The sequence below is a fragment of the Lampetra fluviatilis genome, chromosome 18 (genome assembly GCF_964198595.1).
Source record: "Lampetra fluviatilis chromosome 18, kcLamFluv1.1, whole genome shotgun sequence".
NCBI classification, from domain to species: Eukaryota; Metazoa; Chordata; class Hyperoartia; order Petromyzontiformes; family Petromyzontidae; genus Lampetra; species Lampetra fluviatilis.
Genome location: NC_136292.1, coordinates 6,351,641 through 6,371,727, shown reverse-complemented (window position 1 = coordinate 6,371,727; position 20,087 = coordinate 6,351,641). Strand labels below are relative to the sequence as shown.

The 20,087-nt window shown below is 53.4% G+C and overlaps 1 protein-coding gene across 1 annotated transcript in view; it reads right to left on the bottom strand.

The window, feature by feature from the left end:
- The window catches only part of LOC144937132 (sodium/potassium/calcium exchanger 3-like), a 134,440-nt gene extending 120,728 nt beyond the window's left edge, over positions 1 to 13,712 (bottom strand). Inside the window, exons 1-2 of the mRNA XM_078864425.1 lie at positions 12,346 to 13,712; positions 7,516 to 7,689 (exon numbers count right to left, since the gene is read on the bottom strand). Coding sequence (XP_078720551.1) covers positions 7,516 to 7,689; positions 12,346 to 12,460 — 289 coding nt within the window. The 5' untranslated portion in view covers positions 12,461 to 13,712. The remainder of the gene's footprint in view (positions 1 to 7,515; positions 7,690 to 12,345) is intronic.
- Positions 13,713 to 20,087: the final 6,375 nt, after the last annotated feature.

Here is a 20,087-nt window from a genome sequence, read left to right as displayed (position 1 = left end):
ATAGGCGACGTTTAGGGAAACCATCGTTCTTCATAGCACAGAAACGCTCATTTTAGGCTGTTGTGAAGTAGGACTATTGCCTGAAACGTCGCCCCATTGGATTTATTTCTTCCTTTTAAGGCCACATGCAGTGTTAATGACGAACGTATGGAGTCGTTGTCGTTGTAGCATCGCGATGCTGCTTTTGATTACCAAACCCCCATCCCTCACCCCACCGTGCAGAGACGATGGCCGATACCAGCTCGGCAGCAGCATCACCACGCATTTGGTTGAAAATTAAAAATAATAAAAACCATCTGCGGTGTCACTGCGTGGATTCCCCCCCCACCGACGCCCCCCCCTCTCCCTCTTGTTGACCTTGAAAATAAAAACTCTTTGATCCCTGTACCGCAATATCGGGTACAGTAGGTGGAAATCTCAACAAATAAACCTTCCACCTGCTCGCGGACATGCCCCCCCCCCCCCACGTGCCCCCCAAACTCCCCCGCCACGTGCTCCCCAACCACCCCCACGTGCCCCTCCAACCCCCCCTCCACGTCACGTGCCCCTCCAACCCCCCCTCCACGTCACGTGCCCCTCCAAGTCACGTGCCCCTCCAACCCCCCCTCCACGTCACGTGCCCCTCCAACCCCCCCTCCACGTCACGTGCCCCTCCAACCCCCACTCCACGTCACGTGCCCCTCCAACCCCCCCTCCACGTCACGTGCCCCCCCAACCCCCCCTCCACGTGCCCCCCACTGCCCTCACAACTGCGTGGACCAGACCAGCCCTTTTCCGGCAGAGGAACGGGCTCGCTGAGCTTTTTTGTTTTAAGGAAATATATATTTATTGGTGAACACTCAAAAAAACCTTCCCCCCTGCCCCCCCACCACACACACAAAAAATACAATTCGGTGAAAACTAATAAAATTGGGTGCCACGCAAATCTTCGCTCAACTCGGTCGACATAATACTTCGGGTTGATGTGTTCCACGTTGTTGTCTTAGTCCATGATCTGTCCACTGCTGGATGGATACCGAGAGTTTGTGCCGGGCAGGAAGTGCTGCCCATCAGACGGTCAGCAGCCAGGGCTCAATTTCTCGCCCAACAATATTCCGAATCGCTGGTCCACTGGAATCGAGCCGGGGTGATTAGTCAATTAAGCCAATTATGCCACGAAAATTTGTAATTAAATACTTTCCTTGTGGTCAATGACTCTGGCCCATTTACAAAGTGTGACCGACCGACACGCTGCCTACCCGAATGCAGAAAAAACGCCTTCAAGCCATGCCCAACCCGACGAATCACCAAGCCACGACAATCACCTCCCGTCCAGCGGCACACGTGGGGAACGGAGGCGAGACCAGCTGCAAATCCGCGGTTACCAGAGTATGAATCGAGACGATTGGACTGATAATCGACGGAGCTATCGACAACAATTACTTTAACGAACGGAGAACTGAGAACTACGCTGGTGTAGGCTAAATCCGGCACGGGAAAAACTAAACTAAACTTTAAAACTTTAAAAAAATGTATTTTACCAAGTAAGGCCCACTGAGCTATGAAGCTCTTTTTCAGAAGTGACCTGGCCACGAATGATAGCTCAACAAAGTGGCTTGTCACGTGGAAATTTATAGCAGCCAAATACTCTGAACGCACGTTTATGAATGTGGGGGAAAATTACCCGAGGACCCGGAGAAAAATTCACGCGATCACGGGGAGAACGTGAAAACTCCAAATATACAGGCGTCAGGGTCGGGATCAAACCCACGACCTCCTGTATACAAGGAGAGGTAGTTAGCAGCATCTCGCCACCGCGATCGTCGATGCCTGACAGATCCGGCTGAAATAAAGCTCCGCTGCTGTCAAGCTCAGAAACCTCGAGCCGATACCCACAAACAGATATACGCAGAGTGCATCGTCTCCACACACCGAAGCTCACAACACCGCGGAAAAATACCTCGCCCCCAAACCTCCCACTCTCACTGTCCAGCGCCAATTCAGTTGGCATTTTAAATAACATACATATCTTTGTAGTCATCGTCTCAGTCTATCGTTGTCGATGTCGATGACGACACCAACAACACCACGCGGAATTTCGGCCGCAAACATCGGAACCCAGGGTTGACACCGACCGACAGACGGACGCGTCAATGCCTACCGACACGGAGGCCGAAGATTTTTCACCCCCCCCCCTCCAAACCCTCGCTCACGAGCGACGGGAGCGATCCCACGGGACGGCGCGGCCGCGCCACCAAGGCCCCCCCCGTCCCCTCGAACGCCCGCGGCGGATCACGAGGACGCAATTCCACGTCGGCGACGGCGGCGGCTGTGACGGTGGCGGCGCCGTAGCACCCCTGGGCTTCAGCGCCGAACAAAAACCCTGGCTGGCACCGGGCGCTGCGTTGTTTGCGCGCTTTTAATAATTGAAGCGTTTGTCAGTCGCTCGGTCGTTTCAATGCTTAGTGGGGGTGGGGGGGGATGTTTTTTGTTTCTCTTATTTCTTTCCGGTAAACGGGCAGCCTTTGCGCCGATTGTATTCCTTTAGCCGATGCCGCGCACACGCATCGAAACAAGGTGTCGGCGCTCGGGCAGCAAGCGAGCGGTTTGCAATGTGAAAGCTGGCGAATTCAAAATCCTTGCCGTTGAGGAGAATTCGGCCCATCGTCCCGTCGTCAAGGCGAGCAGAACGAGTGTGCCGCTTTGGTGGGACATTCAAACGGTTGTTTGAATGTCCGACACTGTGACTGGTCTCCGCCACAGGAATGTGGAGTTTTCCAGCACTGGCTCAGGATCCGTGAGTGTCAAAAGGAGGCAATGCTCACGGACAAATGGTCTGGAGACGCGATGGCACTTTCCCCTTTCTTCCGAGGAGGTATCCTATCAATATTTTACAATATTTACCTGCGTTTTAAATACAAATTACTGTTGGCAACAGCGTGTTGGCCAAGGGGCCCTCGTAAGCTCATTAGACATTACATTGTCTAAACACTTTGTCCCCATTTAAAGACTCATTATGCATCATTGTGGAGTATTGTGGGTAATACATAAATATATAAACAGACAGAAATCAGTCGAGTCATGAATAAATAAGTATTTTGTCAGTCCGTCACCCTGTGGGCCTTCCGGAACAAATATTTAATGGCGGCCTTTGTTTAGGCAGGTGAAGCCTCCACCCGGCTTCGACTTCGTGCGTCTCATCAGCAGAGCCATGCCTGCGAAACCAGCGCTGTTAATGTAGCGCAACGGTTAGTGTGCTGCGCTACGGCCACCACCAGCGATGATTCTCTGAACTGGTCGTGGGCCTCCCCCCTCCCCCCCGAGGTGGACTAAACAAATTAGTACCTGGTGCGATGTGGGGGACAGAGGTGGCCCGGGCATGGTTTTTGGCCACCCACCCCCCTCGTGTGCTGGCCATCGTAGCTGCTCGCAAACAGCACTGGCCCCCAAAACATCTGTAATGGCTATACGGGGGATCTTTGTCTTTGTCAACGTGTCCAAATGTGACGGACAGGATCCGTTCACCATCTCGTGCAGCGCAGCACAAAGTAAAACCATACAGAAGTTCACATTTTACCTCCCAGCTTCAGCGAAAACTACATTGTTTTGTGATGATGCTGCTGCTGCTCCGTTGGCAGTTGTGCACAAGCACACAAACAACAACAACAACACCCCGCACATCCGTCAATAACGCCGCGTGGCCTTCAAAATAAAATTATTTAACGGGCAACGATTCGGGCAACGGGCCCTATTTTCATAGCCCACGGCGATGAAGATCTGGCTGCCTGTCGCGTGGCTCCGTGGACCTGACGTTCAGCCGGAGGACATTTTATACATTATATATAAAGAAACCCCATGCGGTGTATCAGTTGTTCTAGGCGTGCATGTGTAACGGCACAAGCTCCGTAAATAACTGAATTAATTGATGAACAAGCAAGTAGGTCTGAGTGGCCCACCAAACATGTGACAACAGGCAACCTATTTTGAGAAGATGGAGAACAAAAAAAACCTCAAGGGACCCCAGGGATCCGCTGCTGACAGCCGTCTGGCCGAGGAACCGCGCTCACTCTCGACGGCCACGCGGCCGTGGGATCTCTCCCCCCCCCTGTGCCGTCGTCGCCCGCCCCCTCGATAATGAGCCCACGTGAGGAGGGGGGGAGGGACGAGGTGGGTCACGCGCCACGACCCTCGACCCCCCCCCCCCCCCAAAAGCAAAGGCAGTGTCCACCCGACTCGCACGCTCATCGCGCAGACTCAGGGATTCAATTCCTACAACTCCACCCGACCTCTGGGTATTGACGACCGTTAACAAAAAAAAAAGGCAATTTCTTCATTTGCTCGTTGTAATTTGTTTGTCTTTTCTGCGTGCGCAGGAAATGCGCACCCTGTAATCGGACTGTGGGAATGCAGTTGAAAGGCATCAGGCGGGCAGGCATGCCTCATTGCAGGCAGACGAAAATGCTGTGATCGTTCGGCCAAGATCAACAAGTTTTTTTAACCAAAAACGGTGGGGAAAAAAACCACAAATCAACAGTTGTACGGAACAGGCAGTGACTCCCGATTAAATAAATCAGTCCGTCATCCCGGTACGTACGGAATCCCGCGGGTATACATCGGCACGCTTCAGGATGTATTTAACCTGTACGGAATGGTTTTGTGTTGCTGCACGAGCCCATCGCCCTTCCCGGGGTTGCTGCGACTATTCGCGTAGCGACCCCAGAATCGTGACAATTCATAAAATCATGGAGGGGGGGGGGGTGTGGAAGTTGTGAATCATTCCACCCAGAGTACAGAATGTCCGCATCACAAGACTTGGGGAGTTGGTGGGCGGTGGTCACAAGAACTCCGTTTGCTTCGTCCCATTTTTTTTTCCCCTCCCCCGGCGAGTCTTAAGAGGCGCCGTCGACGTCTCATCCGCTGCGCTATTTTCTGCTCTGCCTGCACCGACTGCCACGTTACGACGAATCAAAGTAACGCATTTTGACAGCTACTGTACACGGACATTTTTTCCCGGGGGGGGGTGGGGTGTGGGGGGGTAGGTGGGTGGGTGGGGGGTTCAGATGTGCTCGCGGTCGTAGGCGCCACGGCAAGAGTGCAAATATAAATTTGGATTAATTCAAGTATTGAAAGAGCGCGATTTGATATTCAAATAGCCTCCCTTCAGTTACGTCCCCTCCCCCCCCCCATATTTATCCATCGCGTCGGTGCCGAAATAATTAAACCGCCACCGAGCCTAGCGCCGTGCCGTGTTGGCCGGGCTACAGGGGACCCAACGCCACGATGTTCGCTTTGGTGGAAGGTCATTAATGGACGATGTTCGCTTTGGTGGAAGGTCATTAAGTGACGATGTTCGCTTTGGTGGAAGGTCATTAATGGACGATGTTCGCTTTAGTGGAAGGTCATTAATTGACGATGTTCGTTTTGGTGGAAGGTCATTAATTGACGATGTTCGCTTTGGTGGAGGTCATTAATTGATGATGTTCGCTCTTTGTCCTCACCCGGTTTTCCCCGTGTTCTCCAGCCCCCCCCCCCCGCCGTTTTTCTCTCATGTATTTTGTTTTTATCATCATTGCTACGACGCCACTTGTTTACCCAGGAGAGTCTCAAGACTCGCTTCCAGGAGGGTCCTGCCAGGTTTTACCAGGAGTGGGCAACGATCACTCGTGTGTTAACCCAATCCATTTTTACGTTGTGTTTTTCACCAGGTAAGGCACACCGAACTCCATAGCTCTTTTCAGAATCGGACCTGGCCACAAACGATAGCTCAACGAAGAATCTCATCCACATAGGTAGATTTACATCGGCCAACTACTCCAAACACACGCTGATTCTAAACGTGGAGAGACAAACCGGAGGACCCGGAGAAAAATCCACACGACCAAATAAACTGCAGGTACTGTCAGTGTCGAGATTGAACCCACGACCTCCTGTATGTCAGGCGAGGTAGTTGACATCTCGCCACCGTGATGGTACAGCATGATGCTCATCGCCGTTGTGAGGCCGCGCCAATCAGAGGCCTCCATCCAACGCCGCCGATCACAGGCTGACCAGCGCGGCGATGTATGGTTCAAACAGTCCACCCCTCCGCGACTCACACGGAGAGGAAAGGCGCCATTGGCCAGCAGCGGATTGACAGGCGGGCTGTGCGAATCGTCAATTTCATCTGTTAAACACACGTGCGCTCCGAGCTCTCAAAGCCTCCGCTTCTCCCACCGGGCGATAGGGGTGGCCGGACAGCGGGGGTTGGGGGGCGGGAATCGGGGGGGTTCCTGGGGTGGGGGTTCCCCCCATCTCCCGCAAATCGTAGATCCACCCATGTACTGCGATGCGGTGCGTCATTATTATTCAAATCGTCCCCCCCACCCCCCCCTCCGCATTACGCATTCCGTGCCGGATTCGACATTTCCATCCGAACGATGTGGACAGCACGAAAAGTCAACACGGACGGATGGTCCAGTGTCCCCCACGGCAGTGACGGGGGCGAGCGCAATGGATGAGTGTTCAAACAATAAAGAATGATAATGATGATGTGAATAACGGTAAGAGTAATGGGAATGAAATCGAACAACGGTTGGGCCCAACGTCATGTGGACGTCTCCTCTGGGCGATTCGCATTTTTTGTTGTTGTCCGATGTCAGCTTTCAAATCTGACGGGAGTCTGAGAAACATTTATTGAAACTCGTGATGACGGGAGCGGCCCCGTGTGTGCCTGCGAGGCTCAAGTTGCATTAGCCCTCGGAAGGAAGAAAATAAATCGCTCGGCTAACCCCCCCCCCTCCTCCCCCACCGCCCACACGGGCAACCAAACCACCCCACACAAGTTGCGCCACAAACGGTGGCCTGGCTCCTGCCACGAGAACGGAGGATTTCCACCCCCGGCGAGCTGAACAAAAACCGACACCGCATCGATGACGGTCATTCTTGGTCTACTTTGGGTGACGACTTTCCCCACCTCGTGTCGTGTCGGTCACAAGGGCTATGTGACCATACTTCTCCCACCGAGCTGATCAGTGTGGGTTTGATGGAGGACATGGTGGGGGGGGGGGGGCTTGATTTCAGCCGCGATCTGCGCAGGTCGGCGACCCGGCAAATTCTTTGGCACCCAGCACACCACTCCAGCAACACCTCTCGCTATGGGCTGTGGCTGACAGTGACGCAGAGGTCGCAATCGGGTACCTGATACCCGTACCCTACCCGATACCCGGCTACCCGTACCCATTTGCGACCCTGGTGCGGCCGGGAACGGGTAAGGGTAAGCCGTGAGTCACTGGTGAGTAACCGTTTGTCACTCATTTCCCAACGTCTTGTCTCTTCTCACAATTCAAGATCCTAGAATCAACCCACCCGCGCCTGCAACATGGCTTCATCCCAGAGGTAGCAATCGGGTACCCGTACCCTACCCGATACCCGGCCGGGTACGGGTAGCCGGGTATAGGGTACCCGTTTGCGACCCTGGTGCGGCCGGGTACGGGTAAGGAATCAAAACCCGTTTGCGACCTCTGCAGTGACGTGCTACCTCTGCCGCCGCCGCCTCACCGGGTTCTGTGCAGTTCTTCTCTTCCTCCTCCTCCGACGTGGCGTTCCATTCGGGCGAGGACAGCAACCTCCTGCCGCCATGGGCCCCCCTAGACGAGGCGGCGTGCATCCCGCCCCCCGCGCCTCCACGGGGGGGTCCCGAGGGTGCCCCGTCACGCCGGTGTGACAGGTCCTCTGCAGGGGAGGGGGGGAGGAGGGGCAGAAACACTCTCGTCACTCCCCGCGAATTTCGACGCACATCCGCACCACCACCCACCCCAAGTCGTCATCATCATCATCATCACTCTCGCAAGCACAGCCTCCCGTAATCCGGTTAATGTGTGCGGCGCATGTGGCACGGTCGTTCTGAAGGAGATTAAGTAATGCGACTGGAAGCTGGAAAGCCGATGGGCCCCGTTTCTAATACAATTTAACATTTCTCAGTGTAATTGAAGGAGCTCGGGGGCAGCCTCGGGACGACACGATCCATCCAGCACCTGCGCAGGAGCCGGCTTCGTTGCTCCGTCTCCGTGGTGGACGTGCGCTCCGTCTCCTCTCTCTCTTTTGGCTGCCATCGAATGTTTGGAAAAAGTCAGTGGGCTTGGGGGTGAGACTTGTCGCTTTGCCTAGGCGTGGAGCAGCCAGTGGTCGAGACTAACAACGAAGCAAAGCCAAAGGAGGGAATTCGTGTCTACGTAATTATATTTAGATACACGAGAGTTTTTTGGGTGAGATCGCGTAAATTTAAATGTGTCGTTAAACCCGCCACCACCCGACACAGCCAATTAGTGAGGTTTGTCACGTAAACAAAACGTGACAATTATTTACTATTTCAGTGTACCGGCGTGTTGGAGAGTAAAACCACAACATTTACACTGAATATTTTTACGCAATCTAATAAAAAAACTTTATTATCGATAATATTGGTCGCGAAAGCCTATGTGTTCAACATTAATGATAATTACTACACTATTATTATCATCATCGCCCCCGGCACGGCAGACAGATGCCCGCCGGTGGGCCAGGTTCTGCGTGCCACCTTGTTCCTGCTGCTCAGAGACAGCTGCCACTGGGGGTGCCCTGTCACGTGTGTTGTGGCAAGATGCGGTGCATGTCGCTTGACCACGTGTAAACCTCTATTGAGAGGCCACCGGCGAGAAGCCGGGCAGCCTCTATCGAACACAAGTCATTATTATTGTACGCCTTTTGGCGTCCTCTAGTCTAACACCGTTTTGAGACTCGGCTCAAAAGAAAGCTGTCTCTGGTGTGGACCAATCAGTTTCAAAGACAATGCATATATTACACTGGTGAACAAAAATATTTTTTTTCTGGCCTGGACTTTTGCAGCTGTTTTAGACTAATTTCAGGGTGCTGATTCCAAATCGGATCTCAGATTTGCTCTATCACATCTCATTTTTATGCTATCGGCATACCCCATTTTCATTGATTTTACCCGAAATAAAATTTGTCACTTACGATTGCAAGTTGTTGCGAGTCAGTGACTGCTTTAGTGTTAAAATATGGTGCTGTATTTTTAGGATAGTGTGTTTATAATATAATTTTATGTAGATATCCACATTTATTTAATATTTTTCGTCTGCAGTTTTTATTGAAAATGCAATATTTGATATCTCAAAAACCTGATGTGATAGACAAAAACTGATGCCAGATTTGGAATCAGCACCCCAAAATTACCTTAACACCGTTGGAATACCTTATGCCAGAAAAAGTGTGTTGACCAGTGTTATCAGAGTACGTTTTTTTGTTTGCATTCTGACCACAAGCATTGTGGTTAATGCAGACATGATTCCTTGTAAAAGGTTTCAGTTTGGTGTTTTAACATCTTAACACCTGTTTTGTTGGCAGAAAAAATGGGAAAACCTATTCTCACTATTGTACTGTATTATTCAGTTTGTTGTTCTACCCCCGCACCTCTGATTAGCAAGGTTGGCTACGTACGGTGCGAAAGAAGTTCAACATACATACATTATCATTGCGAGCAATTGGACGGGACTTCCCTTGAGAGCACGCCGATGGCAAATGATGGAAAGCATCGGTCATGCAAATCAACCCCCAGTTACGAGGCTGCAGCCAAGCTAGGACGGATTGATGTTGGACAAGCAGAAAACGCGACGAGGTCTTCACCTCCGCACACCAGCGTCTAGACAGGAACGACACGCAGACCAGAACTTGGGAAGGCATTGAGACGCCCGGTCATGGGGGCGGAGGAGAGAGAGAAGCAATGTCCCGACCAAGGGACCGGTTACAGGAGAGATTGAAGCGGCAACGACGAAGAGAGAGCCCCGTTTTAGACCTTTGGGGTCAGCAGAAGAGAAGGAGCGAGCACCAGGTAGAACAGGTGCCATTGAAGGAGGCTGCTCGCGCTGAATTGTGAAGGAGGTTGACGCTGGTGGCGGACAGCAGCACGCACAGGGACACTCATCACGTGCGCAAAGTGAACGCCACGCGTACACGCACACCACTGTTGTGTGTCTCTCTCCACTGCTGGATGAGGCCCTCGCCACGCTGCAAGGCTCGTGGGGGTTATTCATGACCATAGCTCGCCACGCGAGTCAGTGCGGGCTGTTGGGCGAATGCGGGCAGCAGATTATATAGAAGCACAGTACAATGTGTTCCTGCAATGCCTTCTTTTGCCCATCACGCAGTCCAAGTATTAATCAGGTTTAAAAAAAAAAACCTGCTTAGTTTAGGATGTCTGACGGTGTCGGGCACGTTCCCGGTGATTTAGTCACGCAACCAACACGACGAGACGTTACACGCTGCTTTACAAGCACTCTTCAAAATTAAATGGCATTAAATTATTCACCGACATTGTCACGTGGGTTTATTTTTTATAGACTATACTTCACCGCGCTGGTCAGTGCGAGTTGGTGAAGGGGAGATAGGGAAGGACCGGTTTCTGATTTCAGTTGGCACTGCTGATGGGCGTGGACAGGAATAGAACTTTGGATTCTTGTGGTTGGCTTCCTCCAGTCAAAATAATGATGATTCCTATTCTGGTTCATCGCGCCAGGGGCGTGCTAACCACTGCGCCACCGCTCCTCCACCACTACGCAAATGACCGATGTAAAAGAAACGACTTCGACATCTCAACAGCTGAAGCGTCACCACCTCCCCAACCCCACACCCCCCAACATTCTAAATTCCTACTGTCCGTACTTCACCACGCTGGTGTAGTCAATGTGATAATAATGCTGGGACGATATCTAACAGCGGCACGGTGGCTTAGATGTTACATACCTCGCCTTGTATACAGGAGGTCGTGGGTTCGATCCCGACCCCTAACGCCTGCTGTATATTTGGAGTTTGCGTGTCTCTATCTCCCCGTGGTCGCGTGGATTTTTTTTCCTTTCTCCGGGTCCTGCAGTGTTTTCTCCCCATCCACACTTACAATCAACGTCACGCGTTCAGAGCATTTGGTTGCAAGGCATTTCCACCTGATAAGCCACTTTTGTTGAGCTATCATTCGTGATAATCGGATTCCCTTCTGAAAAATAGATCTAGAAGCCCAGTGGTACAATATGCGTAGTTTAAACAGCAGTAGCGAGGGGGGCTGCAGGGCAGAGTGCGCGCGACGAACGGGGGCAAAATTACACCGTTACTCAGTCTGCTCAGCGTTTGACATTTGTTTAAAGTTTGTTTTAACATTGACTGGGGACGCCCCCCCCCCAACCAAACCCAACCCCCCTGGCGAGCTCGTATATGGCCCAGCTTGTCCATTTAAACAAGGTCACGCTGCTACGACACAGAGATGCACACAAAGCATGCGTGAAGCAAAATGTGTGCACTGTTGTTGTGTGTGTGGGCACAGGTCCACAGGGCCCATATAAAACGACAGGCGGCCTGCGGCAGCCAGCACTATTATTATGAGTATGTGGCGAGTCTATGGGTCCCCACGTGGCTACGTGGGTCTCTGTGCGAGTAGCATACGGGTCACTGTGTGGGTGTGTATGGAAAGTGAGGAGCGAGTGGTTAGCGTGCTGCACTACGAACCCGGCGACCCGAGTTCGATTCCCGCTTACGGCCAATACCAGTGACGATTATTTGAATCGGTCCTGGGCCTCCCCTAGGTCGACTCAGCCTCCAGCGAGTGCTTGGTGCGGTGTGTAAACATCGCCGCCACTGGGAAGACAAAGGCGGCCGGGCGTGGTGCTGGCCACCCGACCCCAACGGTGTGCCGTGCCCTGCCTTCATAGGCGCTACTCGCTAACATCACTTGCATCCAACAGTCTGTTGCAGGCTATGCGGCGGGGGGAGCGGGGGGAGGATCTTTGTGCAGGTTGCAGAGTTTGTGTCTCAGTGCAACCTGTGCGCGAGAGACGTTCCGCTGCCAGCACCCACAACAGCGGCGGCGGCGCAGGCATCACCCCCCGCCCGCCAGCCCTCCCCTTGCCAAAAATTGCGAGCCCCCACCTCGCCGCAACCCCCCACCCGCTTGCTCGCGTCGCCAACAATTCGACCACACATTCGGGCTGACGTCTGCCGCTTCGGGAGAGGGGGGGGGGTGGTTGAGGGGAGGGGTAGCCGCCCTGCCAGCGCGTGCACGAGCGCTCCGTCAGGGGCACCACGTGCTGTGTGTGCGGAGGGAGAGGAGAGGGGAGCGGAGCGGAGGCCGTCGGACTGCAAGAAGGGCTGCGTGCAGAACGAGAGAGAGTGAGAGCGAGAGGTGGGAGTTTTACATAAAGCTAAGTAAAATTTTTTTTTTTTACGAAATGATGAACGAAGCAAAGTGCCGAATACACCGAGCATCTTCTTGTTTCCACTGATCGTAAAAAAAGGAGAGAGAGAGAAAGAAGAGGGGAGCGAGAGAATGTGAGTCCGTCGTGCTACCTGCGAGAGAGGCCAAGTTGCTGAACACCGCGGTCCCCAGCAGAGCGGCTCCCACGAAACAAATCTGCGCGGCCAGCTTCTCGCGCCGTCCGCGGCGCGCCAGGGCACTTCGCATTCTCTATCCACTGCTGCACGCTGCTGCACGCTGCTGTTCGCGGCTACGAGAGAGCGAGAGAGAGGCAGGGGTGTCGGCGGCGATGCTGTTTTCGCTGTCGTCGATTTTGGAGCTGTTGCTTGGCGATTAAACTTTCACAGCGTCGGGATCTTCTCGTTGTTGTTTTTGTTGTTGTGTTGTTGTTGTTTTCTTTTCGCGTGCGGAGTCATACATGGAGGGTCGGATTGCTGCTGTGATCATCTGGCCTCGGGTAACTCCACGTGCGCGCCGCGTTCCATCCTCGCTGCCAACTCGGTAGCTTCGGCGCAGAGATGATGCCACTGGTGGTGATCCTGCTACTGATGATACTGCAGCTGTTGCTACTGCTACTTGATGCTACTGCAGCAGCTGCTGTTGATGATGATGCTGTTACTACTGATGATGATGCTGCTGCTACTACTGATGATGATGATGATGCTGCTGCAGCTGTTGCTACTACTACTTGATGCTACTGCAGCAGCTGCTGTTGATGATGATGCTGGCGCCGCTGCTACTGATACCGCTGCTGCTGCTACAGCTGAGCGAGGCGAGTGGGTCTGTGGGTGGGTGGATGTATGGATGCGTGAACGAACGGCGGGGCGGCTGAACAGCTGTGGAGCTGGGAAACCGCGTGGATGAACCGCCGAGCGGATTTTCGGCTGGGCTGGGAGCCTTGTAAGGAGCGTGCGCGCTGACTGGCTGACTGGCTGGCTGGCTGACTGGCTGGCTGGCTGACTGGCTGACTGGCTGGCTGACTGGCTGGCTGGCTGGCTGACTGGCTGACTGGCTGGCTGGCTGACTGGCTGACTGGCTGCTGTATGACCGGCTCGCAATACCTAAGTGGTTAACTGGCTGTCAGTCTTCGTGCTTGCCTGACCGCCTGACCGCCTGCCCACCTAATTGCTTGGTTATCTGGATGCCTCGCTATCTGGGCCAGCCGAGTGACTTTGCCGTCTGACTGAGAGGTACCTAATTGGTTAGCTCACTGGCTATCCGACTCGGTAACTGGCCGGCCGGCTGGCTGCCTGACCATGCGACTGGCCAGTTCACTGGCTGGCAGCACTAGACAGACGCGGGGTGGCTGGAATCTCTCGCCCTCTGTGCCGGAATCCTCGTGTCGCTCGTTCGCTCGCTCTCTCGCGCGCGCAGCTTTCGAACGCAGCGGGCGACGGAGTGGAAGGCGCTCCCCTGCGCGGAGCGCGAGCCACGTGATGGGGGTGGAGGATATTCAGCGGGGGGGGGGGGGGGCACGCTTTGTCTCACGAACGCTCGGGGTAATGGAGGGGAGGGTTGCGGATCATAATGGCCTGCTCCTCCCCCTCCTCTCCCTCCCCCTCACACCCTCTCTCTCTCTGTCACCCCTCCCCTCCATCGCACTCCCCCTCACCCCCTCCATCCCGATCTCCCTCCCTGCTCCCCTTCCTCCCTGTCTCGCTCCGTCTCTCCACTCGCTGCCTCCATCACTCACTGCCTCCCGACCACCCGCTCACACTACACCTGCTCCTATCGGAGTCAATCTGGGAATCGGCCGTAAGAGCTCTTAGGGGCCGTCCATAAATGACGTCACGCACCTAGGGAGGGGGGGGGTCAGACATTTGTGACGATGTGTGACGAGGGCGGGGGGTGTTGAGAAAATATAGACAACACGTTCTACTTAATTAAATATACTTTTTTTTAAATAAATGTTTGCTCCTACAACATCAGAGTGCAGCGCCACATTAAATACGCACTACAATGACAATAGTTTAAAGCGATTTGAAGCATTTTTTTTTGGGGGGGGGGGGGCAGAGCTTTGTGACGTCATATTTGAGGAGGGGGTCTGACTTTTTGTGACGTCGTGTGACGAAAGGGGTGGGGGGGGGTCAAAAATCGTCCGAAATCGCGTGACGTCATTTATGGACAGCCCCTTAACGCGTCCCCACCGCTCGTTCGCTCGCTCGCGAAGAGAGAGAGAGGACGGCTCAGAGGCAGCAGGAGCAGCAGCAGAAGGAGCAGCAGGAGCAGCAGCAAGAGCCTGGTGGTGAGCCGGAACCAAATCCCACCCCCCACAAGCTCGGCGGTCCTCTATATATGGGGCCGTCCATAAATGACGTCACGCGATTTTGGACGATTTTTGACCCCCCCCCCCCATCGTCACACGGCGTCACAAAAAGTCAGACCACCCTCAAATATGACGTCACAAAGCTCTGCCCCCCCCCCCCCCCAAATAAATAAACATGCTTTAAATCGCTTTAAACTATTGTCATTGTAGTGCGTATTTAATGTGGCGCTGCACTCTGATGTTGTAGGAGAAAACATTTATTAAAACGTCTATTTAATTAAGTAGAACGTGTTGTCTATATTTATTTAAAGTTGCGCATTTTGATGTGAAGTCACATTTCTCAAACTCCCCTCCCCACCTCGTCACACATCGTCACAAATGTCTGACCCCCCCCCCAGGTGCGTGACGTCATTTATGGACGGCCCCTATGAAGGTGCCTATCGACCAATTAAGAAACCGAAACAGCCGCGTAAAACGCGGAGCGCTGCTCGGCAAGCTTCGAGTGGGGAATCCCGGCGTATGAAGATACTACACACTCAGAGTGCAAGGCGCGCCTTCCCACATTAATCGTCTACTGGTGCACCCAACGTTTTAATACTCGTACGTAGAGGCTAGAGAGAGAGAGACAAAAAACGAGGCGAGAAGATTTGATGTGGCTTGACAACATAATTACGGCTGCAATTCAGCACTGGTCTCAGCACAGGTGAATGCAATCACTGAAGTGGAGCGCTGCGTGACAGATGATGCACTTGCATATTCGAGTGATATCCTCGAATTCAGCACTGGGGCCGTACTCACCTCATGTGTACAGCCCTGAGCCGGTTGTGGGAAAGTCCACATCCCCAAACCTACAAAATAGTAGATATTTTATCGACCCCCGAAGAGATGATGGGCTGAGTCGGCCACCCAAACAGGGTTTGAAACTCGCAACTTTCCGATTCCGAGCCGCTCGCTTTGCCGCTGAGCCACGTGGCCGGGTTTGTTGTCAATCGTTGTTTTCTCTCTTTCCGCTCCAACACGAATGAACTTTTCAACGAACCCAAGGACACGATTTGTGTTTTTTTACTGATTACATTAAAAGCCAATCTCGGCGTTTCTTTTTTTTTTAGCGCGACGCCAGAATCTCATCTCATCTCTCTCTCATTTAAGCATTAATTGCGCTTGATTAAATTAACGCAGCCGATGAAGGAGGGGGGTGGGGGGGTGGAATTCGCGTGGAGCCTCAGCGTCGCTTCCTCGCTGTGCCTTTTAATGAAAAAGGAGTGAAATTCGCTGAGACGAGGCACGGTAGCGCCAGACCGACGTTGCCTTCACGCGGCCAAGATCAACCCCTGAGCTTGCCCGATAACGCAGTGGTCTCGGAAAGCGAATCGGATATTCGAGCCTGGCTATCGTCACTCTGGAGTTGCGACCAAAATCGGACCTTGACCCACTCGCTGTGTATTGCGTTGTGATGAATTATGGCATGTTTTTTTTTCTTTTCTTTTTGGCTCAGATCGCTGCGTCAGTAAAACGCTGCGTCGTAAACCCCTCTTCCACCCGACACGGCCAATTAATAAGAGTTGTCACGTGATGAACAAACGTGCTCAATGTGTTAGCGTTGCACCACCGGTGTGACGGTGGAGAGCAATGCTAGTTAAACAACCGGCATCATCACGCAGCTGCCAGAATTGTAAATGCGTTGAGTGGCGTTTTATTTATGTATTTATTACGCAACTTACACAACGTCCCGTAGTGTTTTAGCGTGGAGACAGCAGCTGCCAGATGACTATCCTGGTAAAATCAGGACATGGTGGCAACCTTTGTCCACACACATCATCTGGTGTTACTGCTGCTACGGAGGCAGTGGTGCACAAACACAATTAACACAAACTCAACACATTGGTTAGTTGGGTGGATTATTGGTTGGTTTGGTGGATTGGTGGTGGGGTTTTGGTCGATTTGGTGGGTTTGTCGGTGGATGGATGGGTTGGTGGGTGGATGGGTGGGTTATTGGTTGGTAGGTGGGTTATTGGTTGGTAGGTGGGTTATTGGTTGGTTGGTGGGCTATTGGTTGGTTGGCTATTGGTTGGTTGGTGGGTTATTGGTCGATTGGGTGGATTTGTGCGTGGGTGGATTTGTGGGTGGGAAGCAAAATCACGTTGCTGCGAGCCAAAATAATCTCGGCAGATTCGGGGATTGTGAACATGCCTTTAAGCTGCACAGCAATAGAAGTCGGGGCTTAGAGTTTGTGTGAGAGGCAAGGCGATGTGGGGTGCGGGGAGAGGTTGGATGGGGTTCAATATTGGCTTACTGCTGGGGGTTTAATGGGGTAGAGGATCAAGCTACAAAGAGGCCCGCTTTGGTCGGGGCAGTCCCAGTGGTTTCAGAAACGCTGCCCCGGTTTGACCACCAGAAGCTTTATCCTAAAATCGAGATTGTGTCCTGGTTTTAAAATGTTCCCGCCTCATTCTTGACTTACTAATGATACGAAACAAACCACCCAAATTATGCCAGATCTCGGAAGATCAGCGGGTGTGAGCCTGGACAGCGCCTGGATGGGCGACCACCATGCCTAACCGGCGCTATAGATTGTCGACTACGGCATATCGCACCAGCCGGGTGAAGTATGGTCAAATAACCCACCGCCCACACGACGTGTGGCGGTGGCACTCGCGTCAGTCCACCGGTGGTCTGGCGAAACGGGGCTTCGCATCCACGTACCACATAAGCGTGAGTAGGTTAGCGACGAATTCTAATTCTAAAGACGTTATAGAAGGGCCGGGCAGGTGAATGTTGGCCACCTCCAGGCATACAGGCAGGCACAGATTCAGAGCAGACAGGTTATAACATTGTAACGGCACGTGCATTGCGTTTTTTTTAAACTCAAAAGTCGATGATATCGCAATAGTGACCAAATCTCAACACCCCAACCCACTCACGTGCTATTCAATCTCCCAAAATGACCTCCCAAAGACAAAGATCCGCCTTATAGCCTTAACAGGCTGTTGGGGCAAGTGCTAGCAGCTCGCTAGCACCGATGAAGGCCGTCACAGCACACGAGGGGGTGGGGGTAGCCAGCACCATGCTTGGCCGCCTTTGCCCTCCACCAGTGTTGACGTTTACACAGCACCAGGTACTGATTCGAGGCCGAGTAGACCTAGGGGCGGCCCAGGACCGGTTCAAATATTCGCCACTGTTATTGGTCGTGAGCGGGAATTGAGCTCGGGTCGTCGTGTTTGTAGCGCGGCGCGCTGAACACAGCTTCCCATGGTGCGGTCATCACCACCACCACCGCCACCTGCCTCTCGTCAAATAGAATGCGGTCACGGCTGCTTGATCACAATTCTAATTGTTTTAATTAAATTGCCTCCCCCCCGCCCTCCGCCCGCCCCCCATAGCCCGTGCAGGATGCTTCGTTAGACTAATCAGCACGTGCGCGCGTGTGGGGAGCGGTGGCGCAGTGGTTAGCGCCGCACTGCTCGACGAACCCGGCAAAGACTCCAGTTTGAGGACCGCTCACGGCCAACATCTGTGATTAATGTAAACCGGTCCCGGGCCTCTCCTAGGTGGCCTCGGCCTCAAATGTTGCCTGGTGTGTAAACATCGTCACTGGGGAGACAAAGGCGGTCGGGCGTGGTGCTAACCACCCATCTTCTCGTGTGACGTTCGCCTTGATCGGTGCTTGCGAGCAGCACTTGCCCCAGCAGCCTGTTACAAGCTATTCGGGGGATGTTTGTCTCTTGTGTCTTGGTGTATCCCACGATACACAGCTCCCATTCAAATTAAGAAGAAAATAACTCAACGCTTACGTCAATAACACGGTGCCATTTAAAGGAATCATATATAATAGGTGACGTTTCGGGCAACGGCCCTTCGTCATGTATGTGATGTGAAAAGGGGCCATTGCCCTTAAAGTCACCCGTTACAGTATATATTGTCTCCTTGAAGGCCACGGTGCTATTGACGAATGTGTTGAGTTTTGTGTCGTTATTTTTTCGTGTCACTTTGCACACCGCTGCCAACGCAGTATCGCACAAAACCAAAGAGCCTTTTGCGTGCCGCGTGTGGATGGCGCACAGTCCATTTTACATCTCCATAAACAAACGTACGGGGGGAGCCTCTTTGCGCTCGAAGCTCAATTATTGAGAATGCCTCTGCACAGACAGCTTTGCCTCCTGTAAAACCACTCTGCCATCCATGTGCCGGTGTCAATTATTTACCCAGAAGAGGCCCCTGGGTGCAGGGCCGTCCGGAGTGGGATGTGCGCCCCCCCCCCCAGCCAATGCCTTCAGAATAAAGTATTATATCTGACACCGTGACGTCGAAGCGGGGCGCCCCCCAAAGCGCGGGGCCCGGGGCGATCTCCCCCATTCGCCGCACCCCTCGTGAACGGCTGTCTCGACAACGAGGTCCTGCACGGTGGCGTAGCGTGGTTGGCATGGGCTCTGGTCCAAGGAATTAAATGGGCCCCCCCTGTCCAATTACCTCCCTTCACCGTGACCTGGCGCCGAGCGTGCCTGCCCCCCCCCCTGGAACCCTGTCCCCCTCCGACGTGCAGCTGCATCGTCCGCATGGGATTGAGATCACTCGGCAATGACGACGTGAGCCATGGATCGGCCCGGCAATCGAACTCAGGTGGCCAGATCATTCGCGCAATGCGCCAACACCACTGCGACGCCACCTCCACTAACCACCACTGGTGATATGACCCAGATTCATTTTCACACGCGGCTCACCCACAATCGGGATACCCCCCCCCCCTCGTCGATTGCTGCGGCTGCGAGTCGCGCGTCGTCAGTGGGCTTTGCTTGGTAGGATGGGGGTGGGTTTGGTTAATTTTTTTTGTTTTTTGGGTTATTTATTTACCGTTCTTATACTTTGCACTCCTATCGTATTGTTTGTTGTTGTAACGTCCTTTACTAGCCCCTTACTGGACATCTGTGAAAAAAAGAGCTTTGCAGCTCGTAGGATTCCTCCAGTATATATGTAAACAAAAATATGATTCGCAAACCCAGGACATATTGCGCCCTGGTCGGAGGCAAGCCGAGGGAGCCGTGCCAGCTCCTCCGAGCCGAGCGAGCGCCATACGGAGGAGGGGAGGGAAAGAGGGGCTTGGCTTCGTCGCCCTCCCCGCGACGCGACACGTGAAGGTCACGGTCGCCGGAGAGGACGAAGGGCCCGGGGACAGACATCGCGGGAAGGGCGACGCGGCGTCGGGAAGGGCGACGATTCGCCTCGCAGCCCGGGATGCGTCGTTTCAGTGGGGGGGGGGGGGGGAGTCGACGGACAAAAACGTGGTCCAAAAATAACTGCGAAATTGAACGGCTTCTGGCGCAGAATGGATAAGGTCACGGGGCACAGCGGCTGTCGTGTAATGCGATCCTATAGCGCGACGTGAACCGATACACCACGTCTCCTGCGTCGCGTCCGCACCAGCGCGGCCACGCGAAATGACAAGAGACCTGAATGGGGGAATTTAACGTCGCGGCGAGAGATGTCCCCGTGTTTGTTGTTGTTGTTGTTGCTGCTGCTGCAATGGGTTAAACCGTCGGCTGTGAGAGTGGGTTTTGTGCGGAGGTGGGTAGG